The 18,414-nt window shown below is 31.2% G+C and overlaps 2 protein-coding genes, 1 long non-coding RNA gene and 1 pseudogene across 3 annotated transcripts; 1 reads left to right on the top strand and 3 right to left on the bottom strand.

Moving 5' to 3' along the window:
• Nucleotides 1–3,603: 3,603 nt before the first annotated feature.
• Nucleotides 3,604–4,444, bottom strand: LOC130499889 (kunitz trypsin inhibitor 2-like; annotated as a pseudogene).
• Nucleotides 4,445–9,478: 5,034 nt separating this feature from the next.
• LOC108826166 (kunitz trypsin inhibitor 2) lies at nucleotides 9,479–10,367 on the bottom strand. The gene has a single exon (XM_018599548.2). It carries the CDS (start codon nucleotides 10,309–10,311, stop codon nucleotides 9,661–9,663), a length of 651 nt encoding a protein of 216 aa, XP_018455050.1. The 5' UTR covers nucleotides 10,312–10,367; the 3' UTR covers nucleotides 9,479–9,660.
• Nucleotides 10,368–14,745: 4,378 nt separating this feature from the next.
• Nucleotides 14,746–15,152, top strand: LOC130499599 (uncharacterized). Its single transcript, XR_008938497.1, has 2 exons — nucleotides 14,746–14,945; nucleotides 15,062–15,152. It is a non-coding gene; the product is annotated as an uncharacterized LOC130499599 (long non-coding RNA).
• Nucleotides 15,153–15,730: 578 nt separating this feature from the next.
• On the bottom strand, nucleotides 15,731–16,468 carry LOC108824554 (kunitz trypsin inhibitor 2-like). Its single transcript, XM_018597981.2, has one exon. The coding sequence runs from the start codon at nucleotides 16,397–16,399 to the stop codon at nucleotides 15,731–15,733; it is 669 nt and encodes a 222-aa protein (XP_018453483.2). The 5' UTR covers nucleotides 16,400–16,468.
• Nucleotides 16,469–18,414: the final 1,946 nt, after the last annotated feature.

Genomic DNA, 18,414 nt, shown 5'->3' with positions numbered 1-18,414 from the left:
CGTAACACTTTTTTCCTCCCTCTATATACAAATTATTGATGTTTTCACTTTTTCCTTGTATACAAAAATTGATTTTCGTTAAAACAAAAATTAAATTAAATTTTAAAAATTTGAGTGGTATACTTTATTAGAAAACAAATAAAACTAACCAAAACTAATAAATAAGAGTATGTATTTAATTTTTTTAATATATGTATATATCTTAAAACACCAATTTTTAAAAAATCCAGAGAAAGTACAGTATATTCTGGTAACAAAGTTCAGAACTATTAAATGATACAAAAAGCCTTAGATTATTTCTAATCCAACTCCATTTTTCTTTAAAAAAAAAGTAAAAATGAATATGAAATAATAAATGCTCCAACCCAACTTCATATCTAATTTCTGAAGTTTACTCCATTAGTGAAGTAATCTTTTTCTTTTTTTTTGTGTTTATGATTCCATTGTAGAGTGAAAAATGAAGTAGGGTTGGAACATTTTTATTCTATATTCATTTTTACTCTATTTTGGAAGAAAAATAGAATTTTGCATTGGAGATGCTCTGAGAGCCGTACTAATCATAACTAAAACTGTTGAATTACCATTATTAATTGCTCACCTATAAATATTTTATATAAGTGATACAATTTTTGTAAGAGTATTTCCAAAAAATACTCTATAACTTCATATTTGAAGTTTTTTGTTCTCCAAAAGCAAATTTCAAAACTTCAAATTTAAAGTTTTTAGTAGTGAAACTTCAAATATAGAGTGTCACTACTCAAAACTTCAAATTTGAAGTTTCACATCTTTATTTGCATTTTGGTCCTTACCATTACATATTACATTTTATGATTTTTAGATATTTTGTTGTTTATCATTTTAATCTTTAGAAAATCATATTTTATAATATTTCATATTTGTTTTCATAAATTTTAGTTTTACACATAAAAATAAACTAAATATAACCTTAACATAAGAAGTTTTAAGATTTAAAAACATCTTTAGACTTCAAATATGAAGTTTAAAAACATCTTTAAACTTCAAATATGAAGTTTTGCAAGCTTCAATATATAGTGTTTTTCTTTTAGTTTAATATTTAGTTGAGTTTTTATATTTATAATTATATATTTACTATAAGATTTTATTAATTAGTATTAATGTGATATTTTTATATATGTGCTAGTTATTTAAAAGTTTTATGAATTTATATTAATTATGACAAATATAAAGACCATAGTGTAAAATACAAATAATTTTGAAGTTATGTTTGAAGTTTTCCTTTTGGAGAAGAACATATTGAAACTTAAAATTTAGAGTTTTGCAAACTCTAAAATAGAGTATTTGAAGTTTTGCAAGCTTCAAAATATAGTGTTTTTCTTGTAGTTTAATATTTAGTTATGTATTTATATTTATAATTTATATATTTACTATAAGATTTTTATTAATTAGTATTAATGTGATATTTTTATATATGTGCTAGTTATTTATAAGTTTTATGGATTTATATTAATTATGACAAATATAAAGACCATAGTGTAAAAATATAAATAATTTTGAAGTTATGTTTGAAGTTTTCCTTTTGGAGAAGAACATATTGAAACTTCAAATTTAGAGTTTTGCAAACTCTAAAATAGAGTATTTCAAGTTTTGCAAGCTTCAAAATATAGTGTTTTTTCTTGTAGTTTAATATTTAGTTATGTATTTATATTTATAATTTATATATTTACTATAAGATTTTATTAATTAGTATTAATGTGATATTTTTATATATGTGCTAGTATTAATTAATTAGTATTAATTAGTATTAATGTGATATTTTTAGTATTAAAATATGATATTTTATTAATTAGTATTAATGTGATATTTTTATTCAAAATATAGTGTTTTTTTTTGTTTTGAGAACCGAGGGGAACAAATTGTTACCCAGAAAATACGGTTCTTAACATTTTTTCTATCAGTTAACTTAATTATAGATCAAAACCTTTTATGTTGGAAAACAAACCAGTGAATATAATATTTTCTCTCATTAATTTGTCAATTAAGTTAATCTAACAATCATTGTTGTATTTGTTTACAATAAATCTTACTGAAAGTATGTAGACAATATCATATAAAAAATAAAAAATATAACACAAAAACCCTATAATGAAACTGCAAAAAAAAATTGAATAAGAAGCTGAAATGTTTCTTCAAACTTCGTTTTGTATCTTCTATATGAGGTGATTGGAATCTTACATAAAAAATAGATCTATCTTTATAAGGTTTTTTATTGTAAGAAGACATATATAGTGACTCACTTACAAAATTAATACATATATATATAGTCAATGTGATTAATTAGAATATTTTATAATCAAAGCACGATATTAAAATTACCGGCTTTTAGCAAGATATTTAATTTAGATTGATGCGCTCAATCATATCTTACCAAAATTTGAAGTTATCAATTTATATACTTTGATTTGCCGTGAATAAGAAAGTTTCACATTAACAACATTCTATATTTATTTCTTAACATATATTCAAAAATAATTACATAATTAACTGATGCATTACGCCTATACTGAGGAGAGATTCACTCTGTCTGCACATAAAACATAACTCAAGGTCACATGAAAGATATAAACATATGAGCTAAAACATACGTATAAGATATGGAACGATAGCCGGATCATAGAATGGAATATAATAAATCATAATTTCAAATATATGTTGTCTGAGTTAAACAGCTTCTCTATTGTATGAGTTGCTTTTGATTTTTGTTTCAAAAATTTTAAACATTAACATGAGATGTGCACAACTTAAGTTGAGTTAGTGAGTATTGTTCGTCAACATGCTTGTATAATGGATTAAGTGTCTTTGGTACGTGTAAATTCATTAGTTTATATTAATGAATAAGACTTCGAAATGTTAATGTCAAAATGTCTCTGAGTACAATGAAATAAGACTTTGAGACATCTTGGATCCAATTCTTTAGGAGAACTGGTGCCAATAGGTGTGATAGTAAGTTTGAGTTTAATTCTGATTAATATGTTTTATAGAGCAAATATGACATATCGTTTTGAACAGAAAGTGTGGTAGTAAGCTTGAGTTTAATTATTGAGAATATGCTTGTACAAAATAACTTGACATTATTTTGAACCGAATGACATATTGTCATGAACAAAGACAATTACAATATATATTGTCTTCTGCTTGATTTTTGTGCATGACAATATGTTTTAATTGGGATACGTTTCGTTAATATCGTAGGTGAGAATGAATAAGTCAATTATTTTGCTGGAGTGAGTTCCATTGTAAAACAGTTCGAGCTTTTAGAGATTATATACGAAGTTGTGGTGGAAAAAACCCGTTAAGAAAGCTTGACAATTAAAGTGAATTATTGACTTATTTTATGTACCGTGTAATATCCTATGTTAAAGAAAAAATGTATAATAGATACCAATGGTAATACTTGTAAATTTCCTAGTAATTAAAGGCTTGTTAACTAAGATTGATGAGGAGAGCTGTGAGCTTGCCACATCAGCAATAATGGCAAAATTGAAATTAATCTACCAAAGCAAGGTTACTCTTATTAATTGCTTCTCTATTAATAATAAGGGGATTAGGATACTGAAAATAGAATTTCATGTTTCAAAACATAGCTTATATTTTACTTATCCTGACAGTAGAAAAAAAGTTTACGTGCATGCGTACGTGCGGGTATTAATCTCAACCCCTTATTTTTGGCCATGGACGGAGTCTTTGGCTTTTACATTACAAAATCATCCTTAGTCCTAACTTCTCAACACGAGAAGTAGAAGCAACATCGGTAGTAACAGCATTAAATTTGATGAATTTGACAAATATGGTCTTAGCCACATCATTGGTGAGAACTAGCTGTGTACTCTCCAAGGCCCCTGGGACAGCTCCCACGGTTCCATCAGAAGTAGTAAATCTGTAAATGTTTGTTCTTCCTTCTTTTCCCACTTTCTCTATCTTAAACCGGCTGTTTCTTCGCCGCGGGTTACCATTGATTTGAATTGCAGGCTCTTCGGAAACCAGTGCGGATGCATCGACTTCCCAGAACTTGGAGAACTCCTTGCATATGTTGGACTTGAACTCGATGGTTATATCGACATTTGTAAGTACAGGGGTGAATGGTATGGGAGGGATCAACGTCTGTGGAAAGGAGAAGCTAACCCGCACGCCCGGTTCGTCCGGAAGTGCTTGGGTGATGCCAAGTAGACAAGGGAAATTTTAGAAGCAAGTGGGACAATACCACCTCCGTTATTCCCGGTATTGACTGGTTGGATGAAGTATTGATCATTGAGTCGAACTATGTTTCCGTTGGTGTCTGTCACCAGTTCTTGTCCGTGGGTGCAGACGGCTGCAGCCAACAGGAGAGTGACGAGAAAAGAGACCAATGGGAATGATGACATGATTGTGATTGTTTGTTTGATTGAGTTGAGAGCTATAGAGATTTAGACGCAATGTATCGGTATTTATAAGAAGTCTTGCAAGTAAATTCAAAACAGCTTAAAGATTAACATTTCATTCATTCACGTGACGGGTTGGTTTCAGTGAGTGATGAAAACAGGGGTTTAGACTTTTGCTGTTCAATTCAAACTTATATTTTTTTGTAGCACGCGGAACATGCAAAACATTCATGTTAACTAACTTTTTAAAGGACGATCAAATTTTTTTTTGTCGTCAAAAAAAAGAAAAAAAACATATATTTGATCGTCCTTTAAAAGTTAGTTAACATGAATGTTTTGCATGTTCCGCGTGCTACAAAAAAATATAAGTTTGAATAATTAAGGGGAAAAGGTACTTTTCTTCAATAATCGATTTAGGTTATAGGTTCATCTAACTTATTCATTCTCGTGAAGGGTTGGTTTTAGCTGTGACAGTTGAAAACAAGGGCTTACACTTTATGCTAATCAATTCAAATTACGATGTTTACCAAGATTTTTTTTTTTCTTTTTAGCACGAGGAACATGCAAAACAGTTCAGTTTAACTAACATATAAAGGATGTTCGAATAAATAATGGGAAGAAGACAATACTTCAAACAAAGTGATATGATGGGGAAACCGACGTACGAATGATTCTAAACATTTCGTTTTCTTCTTTTTGTAAATAGTTATAGACTTAAGGCTTATAGCAATAAAATTCATGACCAAAAAAGTCAGAAATATAAAAAAAGAAGAAAGAAGAGAAATCGTTTTTCTTTTGATAAACTTTACAAACATCACATTAAATTTCGTAGTCTTTTAATAATTGATTTATAGCTAAAAATACTATTAAAACAAGTCGATAAGATGAATTAAGTAAGAGCCACATGGAATGGACGATATGATCAGCTATGATGGTTAACATTTTCTCTCTTTTATCTATTCTGATCCTTCATGATGTCTGGATATTAAAAATGGTGCTACAATTCGTGTATACCTCTAACTTCACATTGTTCGCTGACTTTAAAATATTTAAGCTATTGGCAGTTTCTCTTTTTATTCACTTTTCAGCCGCGATGACACTGCATGATCGTTCCACGATTCTCTCATTTCACTTCAATTTGATAAGTATTGTTTTTCCTCCACCGCTCTCGCTTTTGAAGAAGTGAAGCAAAACGAAGCAGAGTCTGATTCAGGTTCAGTCCACTTTTTTGTATTGTTCTAGTCATCTTAACAAGTGAGAATAAGATGAAAAAGTAATATTTCCTGAAAAAATATAAAGGAAGTTAAAAACAAAAATAGAACTTTATGAAGAGTCACCTTAAAAACTTTGAATTAGCCACGGAATGGAGAATCCCATGCAATTCACAGCTAATAGACTAATATATGGATGGTCTTGAACATAGCGAAATAAACATTGGATTATGGTGCTCAATTTTTTTTCAAAAAATTTACTGTAACGCCCCGACCCGTCCACGGCTAATGGGCCACCCACGCCCGCTCTCTCGGCCCGTGGGTCCCATCCCATCCGACGGTTGGTCGTTAATTTTTCCAAGGCTCGAAATCATTGTTTACTGACCCTGCAATCACCACCCGACTTTTCCCCGTGTTTTGGCCTCACTTACACGGTATCGCGAATCACTTCCCGATAGGTCACCCATCCTTTCACTACTCCAGCCCAAGCACGCTTAACTCTGGAGTTCTAAACGGAGGTGTGACGGAAAAAGTAAGTCAACTTTGGTGATATAGGTAGCCAAATCAATTCTCTTAAGCCTTTCACATATCACAACTCGGGATGTTACAATTCATCCCTTCTCAAAGAACGCAACGCCCTCGTTGCACCCCACGACAGGTCTCAAGACGCCTCTCAGGTCAGAACTGAGACGGCTAACCAGCTCTGATACCACTTGTAACGCCCCGACCCGCCCACGGCTAATGGGCCACCCACGCCCGCTCTCTCGGCCTCCCATCCCATCCGACGGTTGGTCGTTAATTTTTCCAAGGCTCGAAATCATTGTTTACTGACCCTGCAATCACCACCCGACTTTTCCCCGTGTTTTGGCCTCACTTACACGGTATCGCGAATCACTTCCCATAGGTCACCCATCCTTTCACTACTCCAGCCCAAGCACGCTTAACTCTGGAGTTCTAAACGGAGGTGTGACGGAAAAGGTAAGTCAACTTTGGTGATATAGGTAGCCAAATCAATTCTCTTAAGCCTTTTCACATATCACAACTCGGGATGTTACATTTACACTGAAAAAGGTTTCCAATTATGTAAAAAAAACTTTTTATTAAAAACTTACTAAAACGTTTATGGTTTCCAACATCTCAGAAACGTTTCTGGGCTAATATTATTATTTTCTCTGTTTCTGACTGAAAAGAGACGACGTAACTGTGTGCCTTTACTAATTTGATCACACATTTTGTTCAACTAGGGGTTTAGACTTTACGCTAATCAACTCAAACTTCGATTTTTTAGCACGAGGAACATGCAAAACTGTTCATGTAACTAACACATAAAAGGATGAGCAAATAATTTGTTTTTTTTGTACGGAAGGATGAGCAAATAATTGATGGGAAGAAAACAGTTCTTCAAAGCGTCTGTGAGGGTGGGGGAACCAACGTATTGAATCATTGTAAACATTTCTGCCTTTTTTTATAAATAGTTATGGCATAATCATCATTGGTGGTTTCTAATAAACTTTATTTTATTTTTTTTGAACTTCTTCCAAATAAAATATATTACCAATTAGAATAAGGAAAAAAGTAAAAAGAAGAGAAACTGTTTTTCTTCTAAAAATTTTACAAACATCAGAATAGATTTCCCAGTGTTTTGATAAGTGGTTGATACTATCTCCAATGCATTTTACTAGTTTACCTATAAAATAGAGAAACTTTATAATAAAAATAATTATATTCCAATATATTTTCTAAGATAACAGTTTTAAAACATAAATAAAAATAGAGGATTATTATTCATTCTTATATGATTCATTTATAATAAAAAGTAGCAATTTCTATTACGGTGAAAAAAATAAAAATGAATTGGATTGACTATAAGGATGATTGGTTATGGTTGTAGATGCTCTAGACAGCCAAAATTTAATCTAGAGTTATATATGTCAATCAATCGAGATTTCCTTTCTTTAAAAAACTCACAGCAAAAATATCTCTACAAAATCAAAATATAATTGTAGCGAGCTTTATTTCCAAAAAAAAAAGTGCTTTAGAAAACTACAACAATAAAAAATTAAAGCAAATAATTCTACAAAATAAATTCTACAGCCAAAAACATAATGCTAAAACTCTTACCAATATTATCCCCAACACTTCTAAATACTATTATAAATAAAAGTAAAGATAATAATGAGTTAGAAATGCTTTCATTGCTAAAAAATACTATTCAACGCAAATCAATAAGAATGACAAAGATATGATAGATTAACTCATTTTTGATTTTCTGGTGTAAATCTGCGTGTGACCAGTAAGAGATTAGTCTTTCTGTCATCTGTGTTTATTAAACGAGTGATGCCTTATTAGCGGATGCAATATTATATTTTCATTTTTATTAATATCGTTTTATTCTCTTAAAACTTGTTTTTAATATAAATATCATTTTAATGCATATGATAAATGTATTTTACAATTTTAATTTTATTCTTTAAAATTACTAATTAATAAATCAAACAGTATTAACCAAAGATCAAACATAATTATTTTAATACGTAAGCAAAAATCTTGAAATGGAAGAAATATTTATTTATTTATTTATTTCCTTTTAAATACTTTCAAACGTTAGATTTATTCCTCCTCTTATTTTTGTTATAGCTCCAGTTTTGACTATTTTTGTTATAGCTCCAGTTTTGACTTCAACCTTTCTGAATTACAGTGTTCAATCCAGATATCAATTTGTTTCTGCTTCATTTTTTTTGTTTTTAGTTTTTCGATTTATAAAAAATAATTATCATATTAAAATCACATTTACTTTGGTTCAGTTTGGTTTTATACCAAAATCTATAAATTTATTTCTTTTATAATATTAATGAATTATACTTTTTTTGATTAGATATCAGCTTTATATAACCTGCAGATATTCCGGTTTTTAATAGACAATTTTTCTACTATTTAAAATAATTAATAAACATATTAAGTTAATAATAATAATAATATTTTTTTACAGAATAAAATAATAAAAATTAGTATCCATATGTTATAAATAATTAAATATTAGCATATATTTGTCAACAAAAAGATAAAAGATTATGTTTTATTTAGTTTGATAAAATGAAAAATAACTTTTAACTTAAAATTAAATATCAAAATACTAAAAACTTCATTTTAAATATGAAGATCATATCAATAAAATAAATTATGTGTATTTTATTAATTATATTATAAAATTTACATATAATTATATTACTATATTTTAATTGATCGGTTTAATCTGTTTGGTTGGTTTATATACCAAACCATATCCATATACCGTACTTTTTTTAAAAATAGCATTTATTCAGTATATTCAGTATTACCAAATCCAAACTACTTTTTTTTTTCAGTTTGGTTTAATTTTAGTTGGTTTAATTTTAGTTGGTTCAGTTTTACCTGATTGAACATTCCTAAATATACATATCATTTTTATAGGCCCATAGAGAAAATTAGATAAGCGGGCTAAGCAAATGAAGTTTATAAGATACTTTCTCTATTTTAGAAAGATCCATTCTCAGAAAAAGATATTTTTAATGTTTCAATGTATTTTTTGGTAAAAATATTTCACCATATATTTCTTAGGTATAATGATAAATTGTAGATTTCGAAGAAATTAAATTGTGTATATTATATTTTGACCAGGTAAAAATTGTAGAAAATGATTAACTACAAAATAATGTATTGATAATCAAAATTTATTATGTTTTCATAATATATGAGAAAATTCAAAACATATTTCATTTGGAAACGGACTTAGTAAATTAAAAATAAATCAGACCGATTTGAAAATATATAAATTTGGAGTTTACTTTTAACAGAACAGATATATAATTTATTTTTGGACAAAAGAACAGATATATAATTAAATATCAAATTTCATGTTTGAAAAACATAATTTATTCTGACAGTACATAAAAGTTTAGGAGCAAGCGTACTTGCGGTATTAATCTCAACCCCTTATATTTGGCCATTGACCGAGTCTTTGGCTTTTACATTACAAGGTTTCACGATTAACAAAATGGGACCATCCTTAGTCATTACTTTTCAACACGAGAAGTAGAAGTAACAACGGTACTAACATCTCTGATGAATTTGACGAATATGGTCTTATCCACATCATTGGTGAGAACTAGTTGTGGACTGTCCAAGGCCCCTGAGATGGTTCCAACGGTTCCGGCAGAAGTGGTAAATTTGTAAATGTTTGTTTGTGCTTCTTTTCCGGCTCTCTCTATTCTAAACCAGCTATTTCGTCTCCTTTGGTTACCACCGATGAGAATCTCAGGCTGGTTGGGATTCTGTGCGAATTCATCTACTTCCCAGAACTTGGAGATGCGATTGCAGATGTTGGACTGGAACTCGATGGTCATGTCGGTATTTGTACGGACAATGGTGAGTGGCAGTATGGGAGGGATCAACCACGGTGGAAATGCGATCCTAACCAGCACACCCGATTCCCCCGGAAATGCTTCGGTGATGCCAAGTGGACAAGAGGGAAGTATAGCAGCAACTGGGATAAGACCACCTCCGTTAATCCCGGTATTGACTGGTTGGATGATGTATCGTTCATTGACACGAACGATGTTTCCGTCCGTGTCCGTCACCGGTGGCGGTAGTACTTGTCCGTGGGTGCAGACAGCTGCAGCCAACAAGAGAGCGATGAGAAAGGAGAGCAATAGGGATGATGACATGATTGTGATTGTTTTTCTTTTGTTTTGTTTTGGAGTGAGTTGAGTAATCAGACACATTGTATCGGTATTTATAGGAAGTCTTCCAGTTAAATTTAAAACAGCCATCTTAAACCGCTTGTGACAAGTAGAAAAAGAAATTGAAAAATAAGCAGATCTTTTTGAATATGGTATATAAATTTGATTTACCTATCGACTCAGCCAGAAACTCAATCAAGACTAATCTTTCATTCGAGTTAAATAAACTTCTATCTTAGTCAGCTTTAAAAAGTTTTTTTTTTCTTTTTAGGTTTTTACTCACGTCGAATTTTGATTGTAATTCATTCATTCTCGTGATGGGTTTGTTTTAACAGTGATGAGTAAAAATAGGGTTTAAACTTTATGCTATTCAACTTCTATTTTTAGCACGAGGAATATGCACAAAGTTTCATGTTAACTAACATATAAAGGATGATCAAATAATTGATAGGAAGAAGACAATACTTCATACATAGTGATAGGATATGGAGGAACCAACGTATGAATGATTCCAATTCTAAACAACTCTGTTTTTTCTTCTTCTGTTAAATAGTTACTAAAAAAGAAAAAAAAATATAAACCAATTCTTTCAGCCGGGCTATCACGTTTTTTGCAAGATAACTAATGAGTGATTACAAATCAAATCTCAATAATAACCGCGAGATTAACAAGAAGAAAACTTAACTAATTGGCTTAACCAAACAGGATAGGCCCTGGGGAAAACGGTAAAATAATTGCACTCAAATCATAAAAAATTCCATTTTTCAAAACAAAAGAGATTAAAAAAAAACATAACCATTTTTAAAAGCAAGTAAACAACTCCTTAAAGAAAACTTGCAGCTTTCGTTCATGGAATCATATGCTCATCGGAGAAAAGAAAAAGAATTGTAGGGTTTTCTTCGATCTGAAAACTTTGTTGCAGATCTTTTAGCTAAGTAGATTTTTCAAGCCCATCTTCTATTGTACTAGACTATTTCTGAGTGGGTTTGTTTGGGCTCATTCTATCATTTTCATTTTAATGAAGCATTTTAGTGATAAAAAAAAAAAGAGTTCAATGTATAAAAGCAAATCCTTAAAATAACATTCTCTAAGATCATTTTTATCGGTTTAGAAACTCTGTTTCTCGGACATTTTACATTAATTTCTTTTATATAGTTTGCTTAATGATTTTTTAGTTGATATATAAAGTTTGCCCAATCATAAAGTGCCAAGGATATACAAAGTTTATCACATATTCTTAGAGCAACTCTAGTGGAGTGGAGAGCTTTTATAGAGGTTCCGAAGGAATAAAATAAAGAAATAAATTAAAACAAATGAGAGAGAATTAGATTAGATGTCTTTGCTGAAAAGTTTAGGAAATCCACAAGACTTTCAGAAGCCACATGTAATTCCATAATAATTTAACTCTTTTTAGGAAAACATTAATTTAAAGGTTTAGCAATCTTATTGATAGAGTTTTAAAAAGAAGTTCTTAACCATTGAATATTATTATTTTATTGTATATTTGCAAAATAAATAAATTTTAATTAAAAATGGAAAACATAACTTGTAAAAGAATAACATGTAATCAAAATGAGTTATGCAGAGGTTCTTACGTAACCTAAACCTCATTTGAAATACAAGTTCATTCTCTTTCTCTATTTTTTATATTATTATTTTCTTAGATATTAATGAATACTCTTACCATTGTACATGATCTAAAGTTGATTTAAGACCATGATTAATCCGGGTTTTTAGGATGAAGTTTTTATCTTCGGCTAAGAACCGTTTTTAGCTTTTAACTTAAAAAAAAGTTAACAACCGTCTCTTAACTAAGAGATATAAAAACCGGTTCTTAGCCCAAAAATATAAAAAAAATGTCAAAATATGAGTTAAGAATCCTAATTTAAGAACCCGGGTTAATCATGCTCTAAGACTCTATTCGGTTCTCAACCTCTTTCTTCTTTTCTCTTTTTCATTCTTGACTTTGATTGCACAATATTAAAGGAAGTTATAGTAATTTGGAGTAAAAATAAAAAGGAAAAATATATATTTTTTGTATTTTTCTTGCTCATTGGTTTTTTAGAGTGAAACAAAAGTTGGAAATAACTAATGAAGTTACCTTAGAAAGTAAAAGAGTGAAAAAACTATTTTCACCATTTTCATCCTGATTTAGTGTATTTAGAGCATCTTCAAAAGAAACTTTATAATTTTAAATATGAAATTTTTTTATTCTCAAATCAAAATTTCAAATTTGAACTTTGAAGTTTCACTTATCAAAATTTACAATTATGATTTTTTAAGTTTTTTGTTTATCATTTTAATCTTCAATTTTTCATATTTCATAATTATTTCAGATTTATTTTTATAAATTCAAGTTTTACAGTAAAATTAAATTATAAAAAATTTGAAAAAGTTTATATCATTTTAAATCTAAAATTAGACAACAAGAATGTTACAAGGTAAACTTAATAAAAAAATTTAAAAGTTAATTACATGAAGATAAAAATTATTACACACATTTAAATATTACAACAACACTAATGATCTGAGCAAATTTGTTCTAAAACTCTAAAATCTCTAAAATATTGTTCAAAAAAAAATGTGCAATCGAAGATGGAGCATTATAGAAATAATTTTAGGGAATAATGTTGTAGTGTAAGATTTTATTGATTAGTTTTGTTGTATTATGATTTATATATGTTAGTTATTTATAAAAGTTTCATGGGTCCTTTTAGTAATGAGTGTAAGGAGGTCATACTGTTTACCTGTGTATCTAAGCCTGCCATGGATACGGTGGTAAGTTTGAAAACTATGGACAATATAATAAGATTAGAACTCTTTTCGTTGGAAGGTTATTTTTTCAGTCCTTTGATGTTTTGTTAACTGCAATGATCGTTTATATCATGTATACGACCCTAGAAAAGAGTCAATTTACATCATAATTATGATCCAAACTATAACAATAATCATCCATTTTAGCTTAGACATGAAATTGTAGAACGCGAACATGTATCTTGATGCGGCATGTGTCAGGGTTTTAGTTTCTACGTTCTCTCTTTTTTCGTTCGTTTTTAATAATATAAATTCGCTGACAGAGACAATTTTATTTTTATTTATGGAAGTTTCAGGTACATGCATGTAGGTATTATCTCAACCCATTATTTTGGCCATGGACAAGTCTCCACTCCAGGCTTCACATTGCATGATTTTTGGATTGTTGGCTAGCTAGTAGAATGGAAACATCCTCAGACCAAACTTTTCAACACGAGAAGTAGAAGTAGGACACTACAAGAAAAGTCTACATTGATAGCATATTGTTATAGCACGTTTTACTGAACTGCTATCGTAGATGGCTTAAAATTTTACGTATTATATAACAGCGTTAAATAAACGCTATAATAGATGGAAACCTAAGATAGCACTTAATCAATGCTATTCTGAAAATGAAGTGAGCGGGAAAATAAAATTCCCGATACCGCCAACACTTAGCGGGTAATTAGATGTAAGCGCCCAAAATATTATTTAAGCGGCTTCGGAAATATTATCAAAGACATATAATAGCATTTTTATAATGCTAAAAAAGCTATTCGAAGCCTTAAACTCCAAACATGATTTTCAACCCTAAACTCTAAATACAACCCTTAAAACTTTATTTTTCATATTTTAACTTCAAATCTTAAAATTAAACTCAAAATTTCATCTTTTTAATCTTGAACTATAATTTACTAAACACAGATCTTTTATCTTCAATGAAACTCTTTATTCTAAACCATTACTTCAAACATAAACTATACATCTGATACTCTAAGTATACACTTCAAATCTAAATTATTAAAAATTTAATTACAAATCTTATATCTTTTTTTTTTTTTTTTTACAAATCTTATATCTAGTCTTCAGATCTTTTATTTTCCAACTTTAATCCAAAATACTAAACTTTAACCCTAAACCTCATATTCCAACATCCAAACCTTAAAACACAAAACCAACTTTTACTCTTAATCATAATTTCTTTTAAACAATTAAATCTAAATTTAAACTCTTCAACTTTAAAATCAATAATAGAAATTTATAAACGAATTACAAATCAGATTGAACTATAAATCAGATTTCAGTATAAACATACAAATTTTTAAAATGATGACCAAAATCATAATCTTGATATCAATTTAATATTTTCAAATTTAAACATCAGTTCTTAAAATCAATATCAATTAATCATGTTAAAAAAATCAAACTTTATATTTAAATTATAAAATACAAAATTTATATAAAATATAACTAAGAAAAATTACTTACAAAACAAATTATCAAATAATGAAGAACAAAACAAAAAGAAAGATAAAAATTTCTGACCAATAAAATTCAGATGCATGGATCACAATTCTTAGCCACTAGATTAACTTAGATCTAAAGGCTGAGATTTATTCTTTTTTTTTTATCTCTCTCTCTTTCTCTCCACGACAGATCTCATCTCATTCTCTTCTCTTTTTTTTTTTCGATTCTTCATCTTCTCCTTCACTCTCATATCTCTCATTTCTCCCATCTCTGTCCCACCACGTCTCCTCCTCGTCTCACCACCACCACGTCTCCTCCTCTTTCACCACCACCGAGTCTCCTCCTCTGATCATCACCGGGTACTCTATATCTCTCTGTCTCTCTCTGTTTCCTCTGTCCCGCTCTCTCTTCTCTGTTTGCTATCTCTATTTCTCTCTCTTTATCTCTGTTGAATATTTTTTTTTGTTCTTGGCAGCTTCGATTCACGGTGTACCGGATACCACGGCTTGGATCTGAGAACACGCCGGAGCTGAGCATGACGACCTGGGCAGAACAAGACGACGCGGGGTTGAATCCGCGAGGAAGAAGAAGTCAGAGTTCTCGAGTAGGTTTGCAGCGGCTCACGGTGGTGACATATTGACGTAGCTGGGAGTGGTGAAGGAAGATGAAGAAGATTCAGGTGGTGAAGGAAGATGAAGAGGCTTAATGGACGTAGTTGAAGGCGGCTGTGAGTTAGAAAGATAGGGATTTTTTTTTTTTTTTTAGGTTTAGTTCTTTTGTTTGGTTTAGTGTAAACATAGTTAGTGGTTTGACTTTATTTTTGGTTTCTGGTTTAGTTTTGTAAACCTGAATATATTTGTAAACCAGTTTTAGTTATAAATAAAATTTATTATATTTTAAATTATAAAACAATTTTGATTTAGTTCCCAATTATTTTATTTTTATTTTTACTATAATTATTTTTTTTATTATATAATGATTTATCGTAACACGAAAGTACTGCTATAGTTAAGCTAAATAATATCATCCAAATATTGCTATCGTATCTGTATATTTTGTAGCGTTTAAAAAATGCTATCATATAAGGGGTACCTACGATGGCTGTCGATAACATAGCATTTATGAATTCGCTATGAAACCTCTACTATAGCATATTTCTCGTGCTAAGAATATACATATTTCTTGTAGGGGGAGCTTTAGTAGCATCATTAACCTTTTTGAATATGACGAGTAAGGTGTTTTCCGTATCATTGGTGAGAACTAGTTGTGGTGCACCTTTCCAAGGCCCTGGGATGTATCCGATGGTTCCGGTAAGGGTGGTCAACTTGTAAACGTTTGCTCCTATTACGTCCTCAGCTCTCTCAATTCTAAACCAGCTGTTGTTTCCAAGCTGTTCACCACCGATGAGAATAGCCGGCTCATCGGAAGCTGATGAGGATTCATCCACTTCCCATAAACCGGAAAACTCTTTGCAAGGCAAATCTTTAGACGTGAACTCGATGATTACAGTTTCCATTATGGAAATGGGTGTTTTCATCAAAGGGTATGGATATATGAAGCGTACCGGTTGGCCCGGTTGGCCTTTTTGGAGGTCTTGGTTGATGCCAAGGGGACAAAAGGGAACTTGTTTAACAACGGCTGGGACAAGACCACCTCCGTTATTCTTGGTATTGACCGGTTGGATGTAGTATTCGTCATACGTTTGAACATAATTTCCGGCAGCGTCCCTCACGTATTCTTTTCCCTGGGTGCACACAGCTGCAGCCAGCATGAGAGTGATAAGAAAGGAGACCAATGGGAATGATGGCATCATTGTGATTGATTTTTCTTTGTTTAAAGTTTGAGATTTTTGGTTTCTTTTGAGTGACTTGAGTTGTAGAGAGTAAACACATTGCACCGGTATTTATAGGAAATTATGAGGTTAAATTTAAAACAGCGTGGGGTAGTAAAAAGAAAATGTGAAACCGTAAGAAATTACCAGGTTTTACAAGTTCAAAGGTTTTCCCCCACGTCATCTCTAATCCTTAGTTTCTAAAATCTACTACAGTGAGGTTTGTATATAAGGGTTTATACTCTATGGTAATCAATTCAAACTTCGATTTTCAGCACGAGGAAAATGCAAGATAATCCATGATAACTAACTTAAAAGGATGATTAAGTGATAATTCACGGGAGCATGATAAGATTTCAAACAGAAAGCGAGGGATGACTGAACCAACCAATTAGTAGATAGTATATAATTCTCTAAATCTCTGTTACTTTCTCCCGACAACCACAATTCCAAGCAGAGAGGCCTAGAAATCATATATTAATTCTTTTCCACCATTTGGTAGATTGAAGAAAAGCATTCTGTACACCTTTAATTTATCTTGAACCAGAACACGACGAGTAACAGAGAAGAAGGCAGAGTAAAAATATGGTTCAGCCAATCATACATGAGAAGAATATAGGATGATAGGAAGATGCAGATTTTTTTTTGTATTCTTTGTATGTGCTGCTGTTAAGTTAATTAGGGGAAAATGACATATTTTAACGCTAACAATTTCGATGGTGTCAAATCAGATTTAAAACAACTATTTCATGCCAAACACGACTCAAACTTGATTAACACTCAAATTTCTTATCTAAACTTGTTTACGTAACTCAAAAAACTATTTTGATTAAATCGTTAGTCAACCATTAAACTAGGCAGAACGATGTCGAAAAATTAAACAAATGTTACAGTTAAAGGATTCAAACCCAAGCATAGACACACACTTCACCAAACATACTAACCACTCGCTCACTTGCATTTCGGTAAATATTGATAATAACATTTATATTATATACATATAACAACGAAGTGAATCATCTTCTTCCTCGAGACATCAGCGCTAAACGCAACGAATGTGGAAACTTCCTTCAGCACTCTTATGACAGAGATGAGATCTTCAACACTATTAACAAGATTAGTTGGAGTAGAAGAGACAAGAACCAAGTTCGACGAGCATCGCTCGAGGTAAGGATCTGGCGTTGCAACTTGGTTCCTGTCTCTTCTACTCCAACTAATCATGGGCTCGCCTTTCTACACGGAAAACTTCTCCGTCGAGATCTTTCAATATGTGATGTCAAAGGCGAGCCGAAGCTTTCGCGGAGGACTTTTCATAGGGTCGGATTCTTGCAGCAGCTTTGCATGGCGGTTTTGTAAGCTGCATGTTGATTGGAGCCTCTGCTCCTCTGTCCTTCATAGTTTCGAAAAGAAGTTAACTGTCGTTGTCTCTACATGTTCCTTGACCTGAAGCTAGAATCTTTTGACTATGTTGCTCGTGTAAAGGGACCAGAGTCGAGTGCCAAAAACCTCTGCCGGCTTTGCTTTGTGCTTTATCTGTCGGCTTCTCCTACTTGGTTTAGGATTTTCAGAGAGCCGCCTGTTACTTAATGGTTTTGTACGGATCCTAGAATTATTCACTGGCTAATGTTTGTCGCTCTTGTTGGAGGTTCTGGTGATGAGATTAAGCTTCGAACAACTGAAATTAATTTGTTTCTTTTAGTTTCTTTGTTGCCAAGCTTTAAGTATAAACTTAGGGATTGGGCTAATTAAGCCTTCTTGTTTGCGAAGTTCTTTTAACTTTTTGGAGGCTTTGTATTATCTTTGATTTAGATAACTAAATTAGATGCGTTAGGATTTGTTTCTGCAAAGACCGATTGTATCGCTCAAATGATTTAAGTCATATCGGTACTTCTTGAGAGAGAATGGCCAGCCACAACCTGGCCAACACTCTAGGATAATTGAAAACCCACCCAGGAACGATTAGATTTAGATCCGCGGAAACCAACCACTTTCCACGA

The sequence above is a fragment of the Raphanus sativus genome, chromosome 9 (genome assembly GCF_000801105.2).
Source record: "Raphanus sativus cultivar WK10039 chromosome 9, ASM80110v3, whole genome shotgun sequence".
Taxonomy (NCBI): domain Eukaryota; kingdom Viridiplantae; phylum Streptophyta; class Magnoliopsida; order Brassicales; family Brassicaceae; genus Raphanus; species Raphanus sativus.
This window is presented reverse-complemented; position numbering and strand designations above follow the sequence as displayed.

What these genes read in the sequence shown, in the direction of transcription:
- LOC108824554 (XM_018597981.2), bottom strand. Translation starts at nt 16,399, where the DNA reads ATGATGCCATCATTCCCATTGGTCTCCTTTCTTATCACTCTCATGCTG.
- LOC108826166 (XM_018599548.2), bottom strand. Translation starts at nt 10,311, where the DNA reads ATGTCATCATCCCTATTGCTCTCCTTTCTCATCGCTCTCTTGTTGGCT.